This window comes from Nilaparvata lugens, chromosome 1 (assembly GCF_014356525.2).
Source record: "Nilaparvata lugens isolate BPH chromosome 1, ASM1435652v1, whole genome shotgun sequence".
NCBI classification, from domain to species: domain Eukaryota; kingdom Metazoa; phylum Arthropoda; class Insecta; order Hemiptera; family Delphacidae; genus Nilaparvata; species Nilaparvata lugens.
Genome location: NC_052504.1, coordinates 8,294,860 through 8,314,950, shown reverse-complemented (window position 1 = coordinate 8,314,950; position 20,091 = coordinate 8,294,860). Strand labels below are relative to the sequence as shown.

At 32.9% G+C, this 20,091-nt stretch overlaps 1 protein-coding gene across 1 annotated transcript in view; it reads left to right on the top strand.

Moving 5' to 3' along the window:
* Nucleotides 1–20,091, top strand: part of LOC111051318 (hydrocephalus-inducing protein) — a 49,182-nt gene that overhangs the window by 8,315 nt on the left and 20,776 nt on the right. The window contains exons 8-26 of the mRNA XM_039429347.1: nt 195–286; nt 694–822; nt 1,136–1,268; nt 2,783–3,006; nt 5,407–5,548; nt 5,885–6,105; nt 6,651–6,754; nt 7,566–7,713; nt 8,727–8,837; nt 9,704–9,979; nt 10,922–11,121; nt 11,621–11,726; nt 12,513–12,649; nt 13,479–13,671; nt 14,500–14,540; nt 14,964–15,090; nt 15,266–15,427; nt 16,956–17,198; nt 19,113–19,319. Of these exons, the coding sequence (XP_039285281.1) occupies nt 195–286; nt 694–822; nt 1,136–1,268; nt 2,783–3,006; nt 5,407–5,548; nt 5,885–6,105; nt 6,651–6,754; nt 7,566–7,713; nt 8,727–8,837; nt 9,704–9,979; nt 10,922–11,121; nt 11,621–11,726; nt 12,513–12,649; nt 13,479–13,671; nt 14,500–14,540; nt 14,964–15,090; nt 15,266–15,427; nt 16,956–17,198; nt 19,113–19,319 (2,996 nt within the window). The remainder of the gene's footprint in view (nt 1–194; nt 287–693; nt 823–1,135; nt 1,269–2,782; nt 3,007–5,406; nt 5,549–5,884; nt 6,106–6,650; nt 6,755–7,565; nt 7,714–8,726; nt 8,838–9,703; nt 9,980–10,921; nt 11,122–11,620; nt 11,727–12,512; nt 12,650–13,478; nt 13,672–14,499; nt 14,541–14,963; nt 15,091–15,265; nt 15,428–16,955; nt 17,199–19,112; nt 19,320–20,091) is intronic.

Below are 20,091 nucleotides of genomic sequence, written 5' to 3'. Positions count from 1 at the left end.
AATGACGTTTTGCATACCGGTATTCATTGTTTTGCAGAATACATTTTCTGTAATTTCTCAACACTTTTCAAACGCCAATAAAAGTATAATTGATCTACAATTGATCTATAATTGATCTAATTCTTGATCCACAATATTCATGACCATCTTGTTCTATTTCATCATCTTATCGTGAAGTTTATTCTCTTTTTCAGTGTTACTTGAAGCCGGTTTTAAGAATTATGGCATCGAGCTGAGTTCATTTCTTTTCCTGTTAGGAAGTTGGGTGCCTATGATTAATCCTCAGGTTGGTGTTCTAATTATTTTAGGCTCACAAGATTATTATATCTTTTTGCAATAAGACGATGATTATATTCATCAATGATACAGCTACATTGATATCAATTGCAAGGAACAGTTTCTACTGTAATTTATAACGAATACTTGTTACTTCTATGTGCATTGTATTTTTCAATAAAATGTTTCTTGAGTTAACATTCCCCTCAACACGGCTATGTTCACGATTAGGTGGACTATCAACTTTATTATAATGAATGAGAGAAATTGTAAGTAAATTTTCAATACAGTAATCAGTTGAATCATCTAGTTTATTAAGAATAAAATCTATTTTGCTTACTGTAAAAAATGTATGCTGTAAACCAACATTTCAAAAAATTATATGATTGGTTTGCTGTATTCCTCATTTTGTTGCAGGATGGTTTTGAAAAGAAATTTAATAATGTTCTGAGTATTGTAAGAAAAGTATTTCCGAACAAAGGTGGTAAAAAATCAGATTCACAGAAGCAAACGAAATCAACGTCAAAGGAGCAAGGCAAATTTAAAGTGAGTGATGAAATATAAGTTCCTCACATGAATCAACCTCAAAATTCCTCTCAAAACATCATCAGCAATCACAATTTTTGGAATGCCATTGCTTGCATCGTTTATTGAAAGAATCCTTGATTTTTCTGAGGCTGCTTTTCAAAATTTGTATCTCTTCTAGATTTTTTCCTCAACATTTCTATAATCTTGAGTTTATTTTCTCTTCCATTACTATCGCTTAAATATCGTTCTTTCCTAGATTGAGAAAAATAAACAATCTTTGCTACGTTTTTAATGAAGTCACTATTATAATTCCATTCAACATTTTTTGCAGTTCTCTGTGGGACTCTCAAACTCTGATGGAACATCACCTGGTGTCGATGTTTGGATATTTGATTTTAGAAAAAATCATCTCAACAATATAAACAATTTCATACGAATATTGAAGATGATGGAGAAAAAAATAGGTAATTTTTATTATTGATTAGAGAATTTCTATGATGGGAAATATGTTTCATGTAGTATTTAAGAGGGGGTTGATTAGGCTTTTATTTGAATAATTTTGTTGAATGAAAACGCTGGGATGTTGTCAGAAATGTCACTAATTTATAGCAAAATTATACATGTTTCAACACCGATGGTGTAATTTTCAGTATCATTGGGGTTGAAACACATATGTAATTTTGCCTTAAATTAGTAATATTTCTGACAACATCCCAGTGTTTTTATCATGAATAGATATCACAACATCTCACCAACAACAGTATCTGAATTTTATTGAATCTTGACTTCTCATTCCAAATTAGCTTCAATCATTCATAGTAGAGTGTAGGGATGTGTAGAAAACAAGACAAAGTCTATTCAAAAGAATAATATTGATTGAACATTTGTAATTCTACTTCAATGCTAAGTAACACATTCTCAAGTTGAGAATAATATTGTAAATATGGCCTAGGGTTTATAGACCATCCACCTACAAAAATTTCATTCGCGTATTTCTTCTATTGAATTGTGATTGGCATAATTGGCATTCAGGGCCAACATTTTGGCTCAGGTTTCTCGAATGAATGTAAAGATATGAATTCGTAGTAGAAGGAGCTCCTTCTCAGTTATGGGATGTTTCATCATATTTTGGCCACTTATTATTCAATAATATTGCTCATATATGGACGAATATCCGTTGTTTTCCTCATTGTTAGGTATTGATATAGTGACATTGTAAAGGATGATATCCATATAAACTGTACGCCTGTGAATGATAAGAGGTGAGTAAACTGAAAGATATACTGGGTTCTGAAATGATATTATTCCAGAGGAGTCTGCTGAAGTGGTCATCCATTCATCGGGTGGATGATTGTATCTTTAAAAATCACATACCAGCTCGACCACGGAGCTAATCGCTTTGTCATTGAGTGGAAATATTTTTCATAAACTACTGTAATTTATGTTACTATTTATTATGTAACTTTAAATTGAAAAAACACTCACATTCTTTGGTGTGGCGACGACCGTTTCGTGCTGGTGTTGCACATTCTCAAGCCAAACAGAACACTCTTCTGTTTCCTTTCGCTTCACATTCTCGAGCCAAACAGAAAATATAAATAAATAAGTCTTCTGTTTGGCTTGAGAATGTGCAACACCAGCATGAAACGGTCGTAGCCACACCAAAGAATGTGAGTGTTATTTCACTTTAAAATTATATAAAAAGACAATAGTAATAATATTAGTGAAAACAAGATGAATAACCATCTACGGATAATTTATGTGTTACTAAATTTTTCTTTGTTTTCCCTATGTGCAAATTTAGAAAAATGCTGTGCAATATTGCTCTAGGATCTACATAAAATCAATTGTTCCTTCCCTTATTGATTCATCTTCATCTTATTAATATTATCATCTTCATCTTGGTAATGATAATCATCATCATCTTTATCTTATCAATTATCATCTTTATCTTATTAATTCATGAATTATCTGGCAGTTGAAGAAGGGCCTTGCGAACCAGAAAATCCTTTCTGTAAAGACACTAGCTACTTGATAATGAAAAAGCCAGCCATCAGACAGATACACGATCACACCGACAAAGGATTCAGTTTGATCAGTGAAAGACATTCACTGTCTAAAGATGAGGAATTAGCATCGATCTCACCGTCCATCTCTGAATCGTTGAAAAATTCGGAAGAAATCTCTGTAAAGCGGCTGAAGGTGGGTACTGTATCATTGATGATAATTCCCACTGTTCAAGCATTCACAACGACATGTAGAGTGGCGAAGGTAGAGCGTAGTAAACTCTCTAGCTGAGAGTTTTTTATAATTAAATGCGTAGATTGAAAATAATTGAAAGCTTTTATTGAATACATTGGAGGTAGTAGTAGATCGAGAACTAACTAAATCGTAACTAAGCTAGCGTTATAATATTTATTTCAATGTTTTGCATTACCGTTCTTTTCTACTATTAATTCAAACTTTGAATTGGAAACACTTTTAAAGTGGAAACACTTACTTTTTACACTTACTTCCCTTGCCCTATTACCATAGGTAAGGAAAGAGTATTGCGTTCCGAAAAAATTAAGGTACCACAATTTCTAAATTTTTAAATCGGCTCCAACGATTTTGATCAAATTTATACCTAAAATTGTCATTGATAAGCTCTATCAACTGCCACAAGTCCTATATCTGTAAAAATTTCAGGAGCTCCGCCCCATCTATGCAAAGTTTGATTTTAGATTCCCAATTATCAGGTTTCAGATACAATTAGAACAAAAATTGCAAGTGGAAAAGATTGAGCATGAAAATCTCTAAAATTAATGTTTAGTAACATTTTCACTTAAATTTTAAAATAAGCTCGAAATTCGAGAAAATGTGATTATTCAATTGCAAACTGTTGGCAACTGTTGATTCTATTGGATCATTCACTATGAAGAGATAGCAGACATCGTGTGTCTCCAGCGTTATTGTCCTGTCACCAGCTGGCTCAGATCTTTGAATAGTAGACTTGAGATGCACATGAACACTAGCGTCAGGTGATCAATTTTCACTACGCTAAGGAAAGTTGTGTGAGGGCGCAACACCAAATTTATAGTAGAAGATCACCAACAACAGACCGAAACGTCATCACTGCTAAAAAGTAAGACTAGCTACACACACATTGATTTTTGTTCGTATGAGTTTTTGCCGTCCTTATAAATTCTATTAGATTAAACAGATGATTTCAAACAGATGATGTTTGACAAGTTCCGTTTAATCCAATAGAATTCATAAGGACGGCAAAATATCGTACGAACAAAAATCGATGTGTGCGTTTATGGCTTAAGTGTTTCCACTTTGAAAGTATTTTTAATTCAAAATTAATTTCATGCTACTATTAGGCAACTTTTACAGATCTGTGAACTTATAACACGTTTTTAAATCATACATGTATTGAAATGTGACAGAAAATAGTGGAGTGGTGGAGGTAGGGTGGAAGGTACAAGGAAGCGGAGACAGGTATGCATGCATTATTTGAAAAATCTGCTACCTTCTCCGATACAAGTCTATCTGCTATCTGTCTCACGGTCAAGTGCTGAAGGGAAGGGTATCCTTGATACCTGAGAATGGACATCTAAAGGTCCAAACTTCACCGTTTCATGTGAAAACAGTATTACAGTAATACCTCAATATTCGCATATTTATTTATTTAATAATTCAAAATTACACAACTTACAGAAAAGTACCACAGGCTTATAAGCCCAAAACGGTTCCAATTCTAATTTATACAACAGTCCAAATGTAGCTAGGTTATGTGTCACTTAACATTCATCAATTACAATTCAAAACACACAAAAATCATGTTTAAATTAAAAAAAAAAATACTTCTAAACTAAATTAAATCAATCACAATTAATTAGAAAATTCCAAACTTTGTAAAAACTATAAAATTTTGAGACCGAAAAGACAAACATTAATAATTAAATAAATAATTTCATTATTTTTCTGTACTCAATATTATTGTAAAACTCTTCAGTCTGTATATGACTCTGATCATGCTATTTTTACTCTTATTGGTAATCATTTTTAACGGTAGAACGAATTTTGTTTGTTAAACACATAGATAAAGGAGTCTGAATCTGAATACACTCTACCTTCGCCGCTTTACTAAGTTTTGACCCTAAGGCCCTCAGGGTGTTATAGATAGATAGATAGATAGGCTGTCTTTATTTTAACCTGGAGGGCGATGTTAGGGCGCAGCCGTCCCTCTCTCCCACTTAACCCTCCTATACAATTCTAATGTATCTACATCACAACATAAGGAAATAATCTCTCAAATAGAATAATAAGTATTATGATAAAAAGTACAAATCAATAATTGGGGAAAAAACAATTTTATTTAATTTAGTAGAATATATTTTAGACTGAAAAAAAGTTAGAAAATAGAGTTTTAGAAAAAAAAGGTTTTTTCTTAAGCAAGAAACAATAAAATTTCACGCAAACACACGCCTTTCACACACGCAAACACACCACCTCATCCCATGTCCCGATCGCCCTCCCTCAGCCACGCCAAGAGTTCAACAAATTATTTATTGAGTTCAACAAATTATCAAATATTATCCTATACTGCTTTTACAGGGATTGGAATCGAAATTCAAGAAGTCGAAAAAGAAAAGCAATGCTGGGAAGAAAAAAGGTCGAAAATCCGTAGAACCCTTTTCAAGACCCAGTGACTTGACCAGTGATTTGCTACCCAGCTCTGATCCTACCAACGTTTCCTGTGAGTGCTATTATGCTCATAGTTTTTCATTCTTTATTGATTCATACAATAAGTACATCATCAAAATGATAGAGAGAAAAAATAAGGTAACCTTGTGCTTTTCCTCTCCCAAATTTAAATAAGGTTACACATAGTCCGAAATAGGTTAAGTCTTATAGATGTTCACTTCACAAAATTTTCAGTCCTCAATTATTTTCACAAAGTAGATTTTCAAATTTGATTCAAATAATGATGTTAATTTTTAAAAATATTCCAGTAAAACTATATAATATTAGGTAGGTAGTTTTTCTCTTATACATTATCAATTTCAATAATAATGTTTGATTCTTATTACAGGTCAAATAGTACGGAAAGAAAGTACTTTGATATCAAGAGTTCTGCTGGAGCCTGGTGGAACTCATACCTGGCAGATTGTTTTCGAGCCTCGACATATTGGACATTACAAAGATGCGTACGACCTGCAGGTTGCAAGAGGGAGAAAGCTGTATCAGATCAAGTGCAGTGGAAAATGTGATTTTCCGAGTGTCAACTTTGATCCCGCTGTCGTATTTTCTGAGGTGATTTTCAATTAATTTTAATTACACCTTCAACAAATTTTTGACTATACAAATTCATTGTTATAATGTATTAATTATTAATCTATTTATCCTGCAATGTACTGCAATCTAATTCAATATTGATATTCCTGGAAAGAATACATACCTCGTACTTATATGAGTGCTTTATTGCTTATTGAGGAATTATAAGATTCGTAGACAAAACCGAAAATATCCTTCACAAATTAAGTTATGCACGGTAAAAGCAATAATACACAACTCCTACAAATGTATTAAAACGTGATTATCTTTTCCATTTTACAACCTACATGATTATGGAGATTCATAGACCACTGGACAATGCGCTAATAAGGCTAACATCAACGCTATATACTGCTCAATATCTTATGGAACATCCACACTGAGCATAATCGATAATTAATTTTAATGATTTAGTTTCGGGTTTCGTTTAATTGACGAAAAACATGTGAATTTCTGTAAATTTTCCCGTTCGAATTTCGTTTAATTTCTTCAAAATAAAAATAAACTCATTAATTCACTTTCAGGTTGCTGAAAGTCATGGAAAATCGAAGAATAAGAAGAAGATATTTTTAAAAGATATTGAAACCTTCAGTTTTGGATCTTTATTTGTAAAACCGGATTGTGGCAGGTAATTCTTATTAACATATTATTATGTTATTCCCAAAAACATTTTTATGATTTGCAACTGATTGCTTCTTATTGAAATGCTTATACCACAATGAGTTTTCGCTTGAGATTGTGCACCACGCTTTAGAAATCTGTTTAGTGGTGTCATTTTTCAAAGTCACCATTTGGATACTAAGTTATCAAATTGGATCAGATTTGAAGAAAATCCCTCTTATTATGTTCACTTTTTGAGATAAAAGCTCTTGAAGTTGAAATCTTTGGGGTGATCCATTCCAGAGGTGGTTGCAAATAAAACCTTGAAATTCTGGGGATACATTCTTCAAGATATTGTTTACCGAAACACATATTTGATTTCTCAGAATATCAATTCTCTAGGGAAATTTATCACATTTTGTAAAAATAACTCAAATATTTGAGTGATTTTTCAAAATTGGATTGAATTACATCGAAATTGATATGCTGAGAAATAAAGTAAGGCTCTCAAAATAAACAACACCATGAAGAATTTATCCACAAAATTGCATGATGTTATTAGCATCCAGTTCTGAACATCTGAAAAAAACGGATGGTTTAAAAATCGTTAGCAGTGACTGCTGGAGGGACTGGAGGTGTTTTATATGCATTGTACGTTCATTTCTCATATGCACTTGGTTAATCACATGACTTTTCATTCACTGAACAGCCTCTGTAGAATACTTCACCTAGTTCCCCATCTAGTAGGTAACCAAGGATCTAGTTCTCTAGTTTTAGCGCAGTAAATTTGTATTATTTTTATCCATACTCAACTTCTGTGTTCATCTTTTGATTCTCAGTGAAACTAGAGAATCAAATACAACAGCCGCTACTCTAAGATTTGTTAATGATTCTGAGCTGGATGTGGAAATGGATTTAGCATTCAATGAAGAAAGTGAATACAGAAACCAAAACTTCTCGTTTGCACCGAGCAAATTATTCATATCGGTATGTCGACTATCAATATTATAATTGGTATTTTTTCTCTTAGCAATTTTTTCGAGAATCCAAAGATTCCAAAGTATAGTGAACAAATTGTGTGATGTCATTTATTTTGATAAATATTCAATCTCTTTTCTGAGTTGACTTTATATATATATATTTTTTTTTTTGAAAGTTGTGTGTATTTTTGGCTTCAACATTTTCTGAAATAACTTAATTTATTAAAAGTGCGGTGATATTAAGTGCAATATTTGACTATAATTCGGTGTTTTAATCATTTTAAATTCAAAATTTCTAGCTCACATATATTTTTGGACTGAAATTGAACTTCAACTTTCCTCAGTAAGAACATAACCTACTTTTTCGGACATGTTATTCTTTATCAAAATTTGGGAACAGAATAGTTTTGGGCTATGCCTCTTGTTATTTCCCGATCATATTCATATGATTTGTAATTGTATCAACAAATAAGTAAATAAATATTTCAACATTTATTCTCTACTTCTCTAGAGAGTAGCCTACCTGACATTGATACACGAAAAAACTTGACATTTAGTTTATATTATTCTGTTACGATTCTAGTTGTAATGTTTTGATGTTGTAATGTTTTATAAACTTGACATTTAGTTTATATTATTTTGTTACGATTCTAGTTGTAATGTTTTCACATTTAATAATTTTATTAGAATTCTATAGTTGTAAATATAAATTACCACAAGAACCTATGCGTTTATTGTTATTTCAAATAACACACTTTTTCTTATTTTATATTCTATGCTTAAAGTTAGAATGTAACTTATTACATAGTTAAATAAACAATGAACATACTTCTCACGACCAGTTCTACATAATCGACTCATCTATTCAAATTATTGCTGAGTTTCTCTGAACTTTGGGTGTAACATTTTTGAATTATAAATTTTGTTTTATTTGGAATATATTTGAATTAGAAATTTTGCTTATTTGTGATATATTTGAACCATTATTCATATTTGTTTAGAAAGATTATCATTTTTCAGAGGTCGTCTCACAAACATGTATCAGTTTGGGCTCATCCCGTGGCTGCTGGAGAACATGAAGCTACATTAATTTGTTCCATTAAAGAAAATCCGCAAATTCATTCAATAAAAGTAAGATTCAATTCGTTTTAATTCTTACAACATGTATTCTCCACCGTACCGTTATCGGTACATTATATGAAATGAAAAAAAATCTTTATTGGACAGAGTTAGGACTTTCAAGTCCTCTCTATCACTCAACCTCGATCAATTATATTGATTTGACTTTTTAATAATAATAACTTCTCCGGATATTGGATGACATTAGTCGTCCAGTTTTGTTTCAATCCTGACTATCAATTACATGTTTACACATCATTACAAGTAAATCATCATGAACGAGAGCATTCAAAAATGATCATTATTGAAAATTAAATCAATTTTATTAATAAATTTCAAAATATATTAAACACATAGTATCACATATACCAAGTACATTTTTTTATTTATTGATTAATTCATTTCATTCTTAAAGAAAAACTCAAACTAATCTCCGTACCTCGTACCTTTGACTATAGAAAGAATATTCTTTCTAAAGAAACTATATTCTTTCTATAGTCAAAGCTCGTACTCATTTCATTGAATTTGAAAAGGGACAGTTTTGGGCATAAGCCAGTTGTGCCTTCTCATATACGTGTGATAATTGTACATGACTAAATGAACACTTAATGAATAATCTGAAAAATCTTTATGATGATGTTATCAATGTAAAATGAGTTAAAAAATAAAAGTAATATCGAAATAATATAGATAGTTGATAGTATAACAGTAAAATTAAGTTAATCTTCATGAAATAATCTTTAATATGATGTTATCAAAGTAAAATGAGTTGAAAAATAAAAGTAATATCGAAATAGTATAAACAGTTGATATAGTATAATAAGACAATAAAGTTTCAATCACTGGCTTAGATTATAAATATATTTGTAATTTTGTAGTTGAGCTGTTCAGGGGTCATTCCAGAAGTGGAGTTTCTGCCTCCTGTTATCACTCTCAGTCATGTTCTGATTGGCAAGAAATCGATACACAATTTGAATATAATCAACAAGTGTGATCTGCCAATTATATTCGAGGTAACTGATGTCGCATCGCTCGTAAAAGGTCTCTCTATCGCACCTGCAAATGGCGTAGTCAAGGAACACGCAGAGGAGGTCGTAGCTTTTGAGTATACGTCGTCCAAGGTAGAAGTCGTTCAGAAGCAAGTTGAGTTCAAGGTAAGGGTGCATTTACGTTTGTGCGTAATCTTCCGCAGTCGACGTCAAGCATTGTTGGCATTCATATTGTCCAAATTTCAAGTTTGCCAAAACATCGTTTCATTATTCTTGTTTATTATTGAAGAATCAAAACATTTCTATTAATATCAACATATTGCCATTTAAAAGTAAAAATAGTATGAACTCAACCTCCCTCATTAAAACATAATTGAACATAATCTTGTAGGTTATTTAGACAAATTGAAAGTACCCAATCTGAGATCGTAACCCTGTCGTGGTCGACGCCGGCATTCACGCACAAACGAAAACTCAGCTTAATTTGAAGAATGAAGATAAATTAATCTAGTTTGTAATCTATTGAAAATTGTTTTGAAACAACGTTCTATTTTCATCTATCAGGGAAATTTTATTGAAAAATATTTGTTCTGAAAACACATTTCTCTTTTTCATCTATCAAAGAAATTGTTAATGTTTGATGTTTTTCTAATCTGCTCCCAATTATTGTATTCATCACTTTTTACTTCTCTGTTCTTTTTAAATTTGGTAAATAATTTGATATTCTACTACTTTCAGTAGTATATAAATAGAGTTTCCAATATCTATAAGTTATAATAAATTAATAATATTAATTCACATGATTTGTAAGTTTGGCAGCCTTGTCGTTGTAAATCTCAATTACACATTGCCAAACCAAGTAACTACAATCCAATAGACGAAATACGTTTTGATTTAGTCAAAACTATAATTTATTGCAGAAACCTGTTTTCCTCATTTATTCATTTTCTGTAATCCATCACAGGGTGGCTAGATGTAATATAGAAGGATGGTGAATATAATCATCGGCAAATAAAGTTTCAGTCAAGTATTTGCTTTTCTGTTTTCAAGTATGAATAATTAGCCAACGATTTCCAAAACTCTTTAATTGAATCATAATTTTTCCAGTTCTATGAGGACGAACCAACCAAAACTCTACTGTTTTCAAAATCTATCAATTTCCACGTAGAATGTTACGAGGTTTCCGTTGATGTTATATTTCCTAAAAAAGGCATTTCATCTGTTGATTTCGGAATTATGAAGATTGGTGAGAAAAATGACAGAGCATTTTCATTAAAAAACAAAGGGAAATTTGGAATCGGATTCGAGTGAGTTGGAATCATCGAAATAATTAACATAATTGTTTTTTTGTTTTATTATAATTTTTCAGATTGTGATTTGGTATAGAAATTGAAATGGACATAACCTATTTATTTATTTATTTATTTCATTGACAATATTACAAATCATAATTATAATAAATATAATATGATTGGGAGAAGACAACAGTCATAATAAATGTTATGTATAATTTATTGTTATGTATAATATTTGGACAATTTGAAAATAAATTAGAAATTTGAAGTTTTTGGCAATAGCCTGTTTTTTCTTTTCAGATCATTGTATTGTTTGTGCTAACCTTATAAATAATGTAAAACTTTTCAAATACATCCTTCTATCTGACAGATGATATTCTACTATTAATGAAAATAAAATAAATGCATACCACTTATGAGACAATATATATCATGACTATACTGTAATTGGTTTGTCAATTTCTTACCTATCGAGAGTAAATGATCAATATTGCTTTAAAATGTTATACAGGGTTGATGTCATCAAAGTTCCTGGTCTAAACATCCATCCGAAAGAGTTCTTATCTGTTGAACCAAAATCTGGTGCCATCCTACCTGGAAAGATGATGAACTTGAAGGTAAGTTTAATTTTCAGTTGGGTTCTCCCATCCCATTCAATAATAATGATAATTTCATTATTTGCAAATACATTACATTATTACTTTAAACGTTAAGCAAACGTCTATCCAAAATAGTTACAGGCAATATCTCTGTTATAATATAATAATAATAATAATACTGAGGGTGATGCCCACATAAGCTCTTAGGCTTGTGCGTGGGTAATGAGTGAGGGATGATGATGAGAGATGACGACTTCTTTTTAGGTAGTCGGGACCGACGGCTTATCGTCTCCTCCGACAGACGGGGTGGCCGTATCTATGTGATTGTGCTGTAGTCAAAAACTTTTGCCCGGGTCGAGATTCGAACTCGGGTTCTCTTGATTAGTAGACTGGCGCGTTATCACTTACTCCAACGAGCCACCCTAATGTATACTGTTATATCTGTAATGTATCTGTTATTGAATCTCAAAAGTCCGTTTATAAAAGGTTAAATATTATAAGTGATTTATTGGTTTTTATCACTTTTGTTCGAAAAACTCAACTTTACTATAAAAAATTATTTTTTAGCAAAGATGTTTGTAGTTGATTTCGACGGTGAATTATTTCGAATCTTGTCATATCCAATATTCTGTAAACTCTGAAAACTAATGGATTAGTAGGCTACATATGAAAAACCAGCAAAAACTATTTTTGAAAAATGATGATATACTCATCTCATTCTCAATCATTCAACTTATTACACATTCAATAGATCCGAAAATCCTTCCTTGAATTTTTCTTATAACCTTTATCTATTTATTCAAGGTTATATGCTCATGCTCAGCGCCTGTGATCATAGTTGATTCACCAGCCATAAGGATAAGGATAATGGAATCGCATTCGACTGGCAGTGAAGCGTCTGTCATATCAATTCCAGTCACCGTCAAATCGTACTATTCGAGGTAAGGTTTGAATTTTATTGGTTAAATCATGATATTATGACATTTAAAACATGACTATCATCCTCATTCTCCTTCAAAAGTTGAGAAATTGCAGATCTTTCCATTGCAATCTCAATTCATAATAATCTTTTGAATACTCCTTACTTCTGCTTATTAAATTCCTAAACTCCCTCCCAGTTTCATGAAAAACTGTTTTTTCTCCTTAGTTTATTGTTAAAGTTAGCATAGAATTCCATTTATGTATTTCATTATTTGTAGGCACCTGCTGTGAAATCTTTAAGGTTTAGCGGGACCAATTTTGTAATGCATTTTACTGAATAAAATGAGTGATTGATTCAAAATTCAAATTCAAATTTATTTATTTCCATCTTCATACAATTGATTGATTGATATTCTCACGTTTCTTCACAATTTTATGGCGGGAGTGTGATTGATTCCTATTGAATCTTTGATTCTATTTAATCAATAATAATACTGAGGGTGATGCCCACATAAGCTCTTATGCTTGTGCGTGGGTAATGAATGAGGGGGATAATGATGAGAGATTTTAGGTAGTCGGGACCAACGGCTTATCGTCACCTCCAAAAGACGGGGTGGCCGTATCTATGTGATTGCGCTGTGGTCAAAAAACTTTTGCCCCGGTCAAAATCCAAATTGCCACCCAAATTGTTTGATTGTTGATTGAACATTTATTGTGTTTTATAATGACAAATACATTTTATCTGTTCAAAACTTTTGAGTGTGCATCATTGGATAATTGTACTTATCCAATTACAACTCAAATAATAATATTTTTAAATGATTCAAATTCCATAAACCTTGATTGCAGTTTCAAAATATCTCCGAATGTTGCCATCAATTTTGGCCCAATCTTGTCAGATTCTGAGCGAGAGATGCAGCTGCAAATTGAAAATACTGGACTTTTCGATTTCAAGTATGCGGTACTCAACCCCCAACTTGTTAATAATACCAATCCCGATTTTTTCGAGCCACCAAAAAAGGTCACGCCAAAGAGCAAAAAGGTTTGTAATTTACTGTTTCGAGAGATTTGGAATATCATTAGAGCAAAATAGTATTCATATTGATAGTATTTCTCGTCTGTTACACTTCACAGAACCTTCTCCAGCTAGTTTGTGTGAATTACAGACCAGTAATTATTGTGTGCTTTATAACTTGATGTAAGAAGCTGCAACTCCGTACAGTATTTGTATGGCTTAGCTGTAAAAAAATTATTACTATTTATTTGTGATTCATTTTGCTAGAGCTAATGAATAGAACTAATCGAATGAATAGAGCTAATGAACTAGAGCTACTCGAGAGTTTTTTATGAGACCATATACAAGTAAAAAACCGTCCATGTATTTTTCTTGTTATCTGTAGGAAGATTTTAAAAGAAAGAACGTTTAAGGCTCAACTCACATTTACGCGACTCAGGTCGAGAAGAGACCTGAGTCGCGAGAGTGTGAGTTGAGCCTTAAATACCTCATTTGTGTCAATTATTACATCAAAATTAATATTGTTCTATGGCCATTCTTTGTGGTTAAACATGCCTCCATTTGCTAGGAGAAATTAAAATTCAATATTTAAAAAATATTTTCAACTACATACCACAGTAGACTATTTTTTAAACTATGTACTGAGTTGAATCAAGAAACTATTTTCAGTTGGAATTCGTTCAATTATTTGTGCGGCAATGCCCAATAGATCGATTCAATCTCATTTAAAAGCGTTCTTGTAGTTATTTTAATTATTTCTGTGGTTTTACAACTCAATGAGTGATTCGTGCAATCTATCAAAAACCTTTCTCTGTTTCATGTTGTATTCTGTTCTCATCCCTGTTTAAAAATCAGGATCAGGCATCGTCAAAGAAAAGTTCCTCAGCAAAGACCAAGTGAGTTTATTTTCAATAATTATTTTCAAATTTCAATAAAATTCGAAAATATCAAAGAAATATTTCTAATAAATATGAGGATAATTTATTTCATCTGTCTTAGAAGTTTGATTTTTCACATTTTTTTCTCCACAATGTTCCTTCCTGTTGCATTCATTTGTTTTTCCAAGCTTTCAATAATTCATCGGGATATATTATTTTCTAATTCTATCAGATTTCTTGATACCCATAAAATTCTTTACTGGAATTAGTTTTGCTAATACTACCGTATTTTAGACTATATTATTTTATTTGAATTCACTAGAGAAAATTATTTTTGTTATTTTAGTTTCGTCTGTTTCCGCTTTCTCTCAATCATTTAATTATAAGTGTTTGTACAGAGAAATGAATGAGAAATAAATAATAAACTTATTCGTAATTCAGGAGCAAACCAGAACATTTGGAAATAGAACCATTCATAATCAGAGATTCTTGTGGAACAGTGAAACCCGGTTCAGTTGCCAATATGAAAGTGATTTGTAAAAATCCTCGTTTGGGTGATTGTGTCACGGTAAGTGATTTCATTTTATTTCTTCATTTATTAATTCATATTTTATAATATTTCAAAAGGTTTCTAATTGTTTCATCTTTTCAATACATTTTTAATATATGATTTGAATGATTTCAATAATGTGATTTGAATGGCCAGTCTCTTATTTTACATTTTTGCTTTGTTTCGTTCTCAGGACGTCTTGATAAAGATTAGTGGAAGTGACCATCCGGACGGTGTTACATACAAACTGTTGGCGTATGGTTGCTCTCCACAAATTGATATTTCAAACTTGGATGCCATTTTCCACGAAGCTCATCTGCAAGACGAATTCCAGCCGAACTCGTTTGAAACAGTAGTGAGTATTGTAGATGAACTGATTTATAAGCCGCGCTTAACCATTCTAATTATATACAATTTTCTTTTTTCGAAATTATTAGAATGAAAGTATCGCGCTGAATTTTGAAATCTTTAATTCTGACACTATAACAATGTCCGAGTATTACTCTCAAATAAAAGTCGAACTAAATTTTATTTCATCTGAACATTAGTTAAAACATGACATACAATTTGGCGAAATACTGTATTGTCCCTGACAATAACTTACTATACTAGACACTGAACAACACAAAATTAATTCTATAACTTATGATAACTTCTATAACTTTCTAATACTTTATTGTCCCTACAATAACTTACTATACTAGACACTGAACATCACACAAAATTAATTCTATAACTTTAATCGACTCAGTCCCCTGTGGGTTGGGGGAGCTTTGAGTCGATCATCATACCCGAGAATGTGTTGAAAACCAGAATTCACCCACAGTATCCCTGCTTGTCGTAGGAGACATCTAAAACGGACCCCAAGGCAACTCCAGAAGTTGCCTTGCCTTCAAACCCACGGGATCAGCCCCATCAGTGCAGTTTCGGAGGGGCAAAAAGAAAAACCCAAGAGACCAGAGATGGGTGAAACTCCAGGCACAAATGCGGGTATAGAGGTTGAGTCGAGGGTGACCAGGTGCCCTAGAGGCAATTTGGCGACCCCTCCTTTATCGGAAGGAACTACAAAAAAGACAGGAGTGGAACTCACGTAGGTCTCGAGTCTTGGGTGGAGAGACCAATACTCACCACTGCTCAAAGAATTTGGCCATTCAGGCAAATTTTCTTGGGAGAGGTGAGACTTTAGACCCTGTGAAGTTTCGGAGGGGCAAAAAGAAAAAACACAAGATACCAGATGGGTGAAACTCCAGGCACAAATGTGGGTCAAGAGGCTGAGTCGAGGGTGGCCGGGCGCCCTAGAGGCAGTCTGGCGTCCCCTCTCTCAGCGGAAGGACGTGCAAAATGGCCAGGAGTGGAACTCACGTAGGTCACGACGACTAATCAGTCTAAAGAGACTGCCAATCATATCACACTGGATTGCGACAAGCAAATAGGTGATGAATGGGATTTTAGTATAGGGAAAAACTCTTGGTTCTTGTAAAGGACACAGGTATTGGTTTGCCTAACTAACATTTACTTGGGAACACAATAAGCTTCGGTTGATGCGTGAGGTTCTTTGAACCTTTGGATCCTTGAATCCGTCCCTTCAAAATCAATAAACAATTCATTGATTATAGTTGATAATGGATACTGCTCATCTATTATTCTCTCAGATTATCATGTACCCCATGTCTTCCGAGGCCTAGAATGCTTGGTCAGAATTTCATTATTCTGCTTCAACTTCTCAGTAGTGTAGAGGGCTTATTAATAATACTCTACTCTCCAAGTTATTCTCTTTATGTGCTCATTGACATTTTTCATAAATCATACCTTTATATAAATTTCAGTTTCATGTTGTTAATAAACCCTGAGATAAACTATATATTAATTCTTACATTTTCCAGTTTGAGCCGAAAATAATATTCTCGAAGAGGGACTTAGTTCTGGTGTTCTACAATACATTGGTTGGTGGAACTGCCAACATAAATGTGCATTTCTCCAACACTGACCGCTTGCCTTGCGATTTGAGTTTTGAAGTGACTTCCTCAACAGATATCGCCTGCTTCACAGTGCACCCAATTAGAGAAACGATTGGTCCACTCTCTAGTAAACTTTTCACTATCAGCTTCAATCCGAAAAAGTTTGAGGTGAGTTCAAAATGTTTTTATCAACTTCTCAAATTACATTGATAAAGTTTTATTTGTGATGGCTGTGTGCAATGGAAACAAACTCAAGAAATCGACTGAACAAAAAATGTTTCAATTGTCGAAATATGAAAAACTGGTATGGTGAAGGTACCAGCATCCACGCCAATAAAACTGATCGCTATCGTAGATTGACATTTATCACAGTAAAACATCGCTGATCCGGCTTAACAGTTAAATCCGTCAATGCTGTTGAGTCAATCGGCGGAGGACTTGTTAGCTTTTAATGCGGTCTCCTTTCATAGCCTTTAGTCTTAACATGCTATCGACTATGATTTCAGGCATTTCCGGTGCATCATTCCGTTCAGTTTGACTTCTGTCAATTATTTATCACTTTTTGTGTAGTTAAAAGTTGATATTGTGGTAATTATCCATATTGAATGAAAAAAACTAAGAAATTGTCAAAAACCACAGATTTATAAATATTTATAAAGATCTGTGGTTTTTGACACTTTCTTAGTTTTTTTTCATTCAATTATTTATCATTCATAGTTGCAAAACTACAGTGTAAACAAACAACATGTTTTGCAATCACTTTTTTCTATTAAAAAAAAAACGACCTAGCAGACAGATTTTTTCAATAAATAAATTTATTCACTTACTGTGACAACGAGATCTTTCGGTAGGTCCGCCATCTTCCTGGTTGTCAACTAGATCTCGCTGTCACAGTAAGTGAATAAATTCACTTTTTTCTATTAAAAATCTGACTGCCAGTCATTCTTTTTTAATAGCAAAAAATTGATTGAATAATAAGCAGTTCGTGATGTAAAACAACATTGAAAAACATGTTTTTATTTATATGCGAATGAACGAGAGTGTCTCGATTAGACCAGGTTTTGTTTACACCAGGTCCTATTCTACAATGAAGCTGAAAACCTGGTCCAAACGCAAACCTCGGCTAAACGAGATGGAATGCTTTGATTAACCCAGTAGTTCGATTACACCAGGTGGTCTAAACGATACCTAGCCTAATCGAGGCACAGGATCTGGTGTAAACGAACTACTTGATTGATCGATGCATTTCGTCTCGATTAACCCAGTAGTTTGATTAATCCAGGTGGCTTAAACGATACCTGGTCTGTTCGAGACACAGGACCTGGTCTAATCGAGACATGGGCTTAACGATACGGAATGCTTCAATTAACCCAGTAGTTCGAATACACCAGGTCCAGTGTCTCGATTAGACCAGGTTTCGTTTAGACCACCTGGTTTAATCGAAGCATTCTGGCTCGTTTAGCCGAGGTGTGCGTTTAGACCAGGTCCTGGTCTAATCGGAGAAGTCCGACTTGGGGTAATCGAACACCTAGACTAATAGAGCGAAAAAATTTCGGAAATATCGATTTTTGAGAAAGTTAATCAATTTACTAAAAATGACCAAAAATAACTTTTAGTTGAGTTATTTTTGGTAAATTGAATAACTTTCTCAAAAATTGATATTCCCGAAACATTTTTGTTTTAATCAATCACCAATACCTCGAAAAATTTATCCTCTAGATCACATTGATTAATCTCTTACCGAATTTGAAATGTTCTGTCCCCAAAATGTAAACTTAAGGCGCTCATATCTCAAAAAGTAATGATCGGTAAAAATGTTATCCCGAGAAAACTTTTTCATTTTGATAGCTCGATGATATTCAAATCGAAAAACTTCGAAAAATATCACCAGTAGAAAGTTTATTTTTAGCCTTTGCACAGCCTTAACGAAATACACTCGAACGAACTAGTACTTCTGATAATCTGGCCTTTCTGTTGTCCCGGAAAAGCATCCAGTGCTTTGAAAGACAGATTAGCAAGGTTTCACTGCATTCAAACTTCATCCAATTCATTTGTAACTAAAATATTTTGTTTTCTCTGTAGATTGTTTCAGGAGAAGCAGTTATAACTACTGGTAAGGAAGTTTTAAGGATAAAATTAATTGGAGAAGGGGTTCTTCCTCAGTTGGAAATTGTGAAACCGCTGAGTGCATCGAAGAATAACGTTATTATACCGTTTGAGCCAACGCTTCTGTCTTACAGTACAGTTAAAGCATTCACATTGAGAAATGTTGGGAAAATCAGATGCAAAGTGAGTTGGCTACCTTGTATTCAAGAGTAGTTGATTTTGTTTTAATCTTTGAAGATGAACGCAATTGTTGAAGTAAAATATTAGCCAGATTTATGTCCATATTTACATTTAATAAATCTTTTTGTGTAGATGAGAAGTTGGTATTGTGGTAATTATTCATATGAAATAAAAAGACTAATAAATTGTCAAAGACCACAGATTTGATTGAAAGTTAGAAAAACCGGTTTCAGTTGTTACACCATTGTCAATCTCTGATAAACTAAAACTAAATACAAGAGCAGCAGAATGTATAGTAGGCTAGTAGGCGAGTACTGCTATTGGTCAAGGGCATGAATGCCTGCCATTGGCCCAGCTGGACAGTCTCCTCCCACTTAACAGTATAACGGAAAAGTCAAAAAATGGCGGTTTAAGCAACAGACTCGCCATGATAACAAAATTTACTTTCAGTACAAAATAAAAACCAAGAAAACATGCCCTGGACCAATAACAGTACTCGCCTACCAGTATAAATTCTGCTGATCTTGTATTGAGTTTTAGTTTATCATAGATTGACAATGGTGTAACAACCGAAACCGGTCTTTCCAACTTACTATAAAATTTGTGGTTTTTGACAATTTCTTAGTCTTTTTATTAAATTTAATAAATTAATAAAAATAATGGGACTGTAGTTGTAGCGTAACATTTATAATTAATTGAATGAAAAAGACCAAGAAATTGTCAAAAACGACTGATTTATCAAACCAGTGTATCAGAGTAAATCAGTGGTTTTTTT